The sequence below is a fragment of the Terrapene carolina genome, unplaced genomic scaffold (genome assembly GCF_002925995.2).
Source record: "Terrapene carolina triunguis isolate 2854851 unplaced genomic scaffold, T_m_triunguis-2.0 Scaffold42, whole genome shotgun sequence".
NCBI classification, from domain to species: domain Eukaryota; kingdom Metazoa; phylum Chordata; order Testudines; family Emydidae; genus Terrapene; species Terrapene triunguis.
In genome coordinates this window covers 18,886,629-18,890,415 of record NW_020664393.1, presented here as the reverse complement: position 1 = coordinate 18,890,415, position 3,787 = coordinate 18,886,629, and the positions used below count along the sequence as shown (strand labels likewise).

At 45.4% G+C, this 3,787-nt stretch overlaps 1 protein-coding gene across 1 annotated transcript; it reads left to right on the top strand.

The window, feature by feature from the left end:
- Positions 1–310: 310 nt before the first annotated feature.
- Positions 311–3,290, top strand: GJA10 (gap junction protein alpha 10). Its single transcript, XM_024202725.1, has 2 exons — positions 311–1,840; positions 3,222–3,290. The coding sequence occupies exons 1-2, from the start codon at positions 311–313 to the stop codon at positions 3,288–3,290; spliced, it is 1,599 nt and encodes a 532-aa protein (XP_024058493.1).
- Positions 3,291–3,787: the final 497 nt, after the last annotated feature.

The following is a 3,787-nucleotide window of genomic DNA, read 5'->3' as shown; positions in this document are numbered from 1 at the left end:
AACCAATAAGTGAGGAAACAGCTTCAAGAGTTTATCGCTGAAAACAGCCTCTAAGGGCTTAGTACGATCTTGCTTTTGCATCTTTCACCCCCCTCCTTAATATGATGTTAATTTTGTGTGTGTATTAATGAGCCATTGATTGGAAAACTCATGAACTTTTAAAATCTCTTCCCGTATGGGTGTATCATAAAGAAATATGAAAAAACATTATTGAACACAGCTGAAAATCTCCAGTTCCTATAGAAATGCAGCTTAATGTGGGATGCTTTAATGACATGGGATTTTCCATTTCAGACATGAGCCTCTGATGATGGGGGATTGGAACTTGCTAGGCAGCATCCTCGAGGAAGTGCACATCCACTCCACCATCGTGGGAAAAATCTGGCTCACTATCCTTTTCATCTTCCGGATGCTGGTGCTGGGAGTGGCTGCTGAAGATGTTTGGGATGACGAGCAGTCTGAATTCATTTGTAACACTGAGCAACCTGGCTGCAGCAATGTCTGTTATGACAAAGCCTTCCCCATCTCTCTGATCAGATACTGGGTGCTTCAGATCATCTTTGTCTCTTCCCCATCCCTAGTGTACATGGGACATGCACTTTATAGACTTAGGGCCCTTGAGAAAGAGAGGCAGAAGAAGAAAACCCATCTGAGAGCCCAGCTGGAAGAGCTGGAGCCGGTCCTGGAGGAGCACAAGAGAATGGAGAGGGAGCTGAGGAAGTTAGAAGAACAGAAGAAAGTGAACAAAGCGCCCTTGAGAGGGTCCCTATTGCGCACCTATGTCCTGCATATCTTGACCCGCTCAGCGGTGGAAGTGGGCTTTATGATAGGTCAGTATCTTTTATATGGGCTTCAAATGTATCCCCTTTACAAATGCACTCGTCCTCCGTGCCCTAACACGGTGGATTGTTTTGTGTCCAGACCCACAGAGAAGACCATCTTTATGATTTTCATGCATAGCATAGCAGCCGTCTCCCTGTTCCTGAACATCCTGGAGATTATCCACCTGGGGATAAAGAAGATAAAGACCACCCTGCATGGGAGGCAGAGAAGAGAGGCAGCGATGGCAGAGGAGACAAGCATTTGCACCTTGAAGAAGAACTCAGTGGTGCAACAAGTTTGCATCATGAGCAATTCCTCCCCCCAGAGCAGCTATAAACTTTTGCCAAACCAGCAGGGTGGGCTGCCTGTTTACCTGCCCCCAGTACAAGGATACAAAGTGCTTCAGGCACCTGCTGATCACTGCCAGCGGGCAGTAGGGATGGGTGCTGAGCAGCGCCGGTGCAGCACAGACAGGCCTAGAAGTGAGCAGCACCATGGACAGGTCCCTTGTCTCAACAAGCACCCGGAGCGCCCCCAGGAAAGGGAGCAGCACTACAGACAGCTCCCCAACCAGCACCTGGGACAGCCATCCCGACACCCTTCCTCCAGCAGCGAGGAGACCCACAAGCAGCCCCAGCAGGGCATCGAGAGCTGCCCAGGGAGCGAACAGCACATCCCGGAGCCGCCCAGGAACCCTGTGCAGCCGGCCAAGACCCCCACTAGTGCTGGTCCGCTGGAGATTCCCCAAGCCCTCCGCAATGTACTCCGCAAACACAGCCGGGTGGGCAGCTGCAAAGACTACGGGGACGATCGCGGTGACTCTCCGGACAGCGGGCACTATCAGGGCAATCGCAAGGCCAGCTTCCTGTCCAGGGTGCTGTCTGAGAACCAGCTGGCCAGTGACTCGGAGAGCTCCGACTCCAGGAATGGCTCCAGCTCTGAAGCCAAATGCAGAGAGGAGAGCAGCCCACCCATCACTCCACCACCCCCTTCTGCAATGGGACGCAGAATGTCCATGGTAAGTAAAGCAAAGTGTCCTGCCCTCTAGTGTGAGTTACTGCTCTTTGGAAGGTGTCTGAGCCTTAGGCAGGCCTCAGGATGGCCAGGCTGTGGCTGGGGAGTTGTTTGGATACAGTGACAAACGACATACCTGGCCTCATGCTAGTAGAGGGCCAGAGCCATCAATGGATAAATGGCAAAGGGATTGAAAAGAAAAACACGTCATTATTTCCTATACATGCCTCACAATCCCTGGAGGTTTCAAATCAAACTCTCTCTCTGCTTAACTGGGATTGTCTTTTGCCTCTAAAGTGAATATTATCAGTAACAGACCATTCATCATTTTATTGGCTTTGGTCACTGAGGTTTCTTATATATTTAAACTATATCAATATATCCCCCAATTGATCTTTAAAGGATTTTACCATATCCTAGTAGAAGTTCATTCCAGTACAAGAAATTAAATTAAAATCCTGTCCCCACTGAAATCAATGAGAAAATTCCCCTCAGCTTGAGGGGGCAGGATTTCTCTTGGACTGTAACTTTGGGTTAAACTATTGCCTAAATTAGATTGTTACGTCTTTATCAAAAATGTAAAATTTCTACTAGATTAGGGGTTTTTTTTTGCCATAAAACACTGAATAATACAGCAAGTGGGTAATTTCATATTTAGCAACTGTTCATATTCCAAAACCACACAAGCTGTCTGAAACTAGCTTGTTTACTTTCGATTTTAATAAACAATTGTAATTTGGATCCAGATGCCAGCAAAGTTGCATTTTAAAATAATTTAAGCTCAGCGGTTGCAAACACTTAGTGAGGTGCACTGGCATGGGGGGGCGGAGGGGGGGAGAGCAGGCACAGATTTCAATGAGAATACTCCAGTAAGTATGGATTTGCAGACCTTCAGATACTATCTTATACATTCTGAGGCAAAAATGATTTTAAAAGAAAACAAGCTTAATTTCAAAACACTGTGGGCCCTCTAATACATGTCATTCCATTCCTCCCTATTCTTTAATAACTACCCTTTTTACACGTCTGAACCCCTGCCTAACAAGCAGAAAGTATATTTGTACATTATTCAGCACATTACCATTTGTATCCGCCAGTTTCAATTGTGCCATAGTCTCTATAACGTATAGACAATCAGCAAATACCATACAGAAGAAAATACTCATTCTCTTAAATACAGTATCATCATTTTCCCTTTGTTGTTTCCAATATTGCCTGGAGAGAGGGCTCAGAGTCCATCTTGCTGGTTTTCTATGAGGCTGAGGTCTCTTTTCTCCTCAGCAACACAGACTATCACAAGCAAATCATACCTGTCCTCTGGCTCCCTACAGTGACTTGCTAAAGAATTTTGAATCAAGTTCAAGGTCTGGGTCCTTATCTTCAAGGAGCTCTATGGCCTGGGCCCAGAATATCTGAAAAACTGCACACTGCTCCAGGATGAAGACATTGGATAACAACTATGATGCTCTGGCACAGTGGGACTTTCTATGATAAGGGTAAAGCTCATCTGTGCAGGAGTCAGAGCTTTTTCAGGGGCCTATCTGTCTGTGGAATGAACTCCCTCAGGAACTAATGACAAACCTCCCATTACAAGTACAAAGTGCATTTTCTTTGACCTTGCTATATAAATACATAGCAACAGGCATATTTCTAAAAAACAAACCAAAACAAGACACTCCACTGCACATGCTTCTCCCATGGAAAGAGGATGAAAGAACAAACAATACATGACAGATGTTAGTCATGCTGCTTAATGCACTACTGGTAGGCATTCAGATACTATGATGATAAGTGCAGCATAAGGACTGGAATATAATAGAATGGGATTATTTAAAAGATAAACAGTAAAACCAGAACAAACCTGACAGAACTTAAGCAGCATCTTAATGAAAATCAATGAAAGTCTTGCCTGCCATTCTTAAATACTGGACATGACAGTATCTGCTATTTT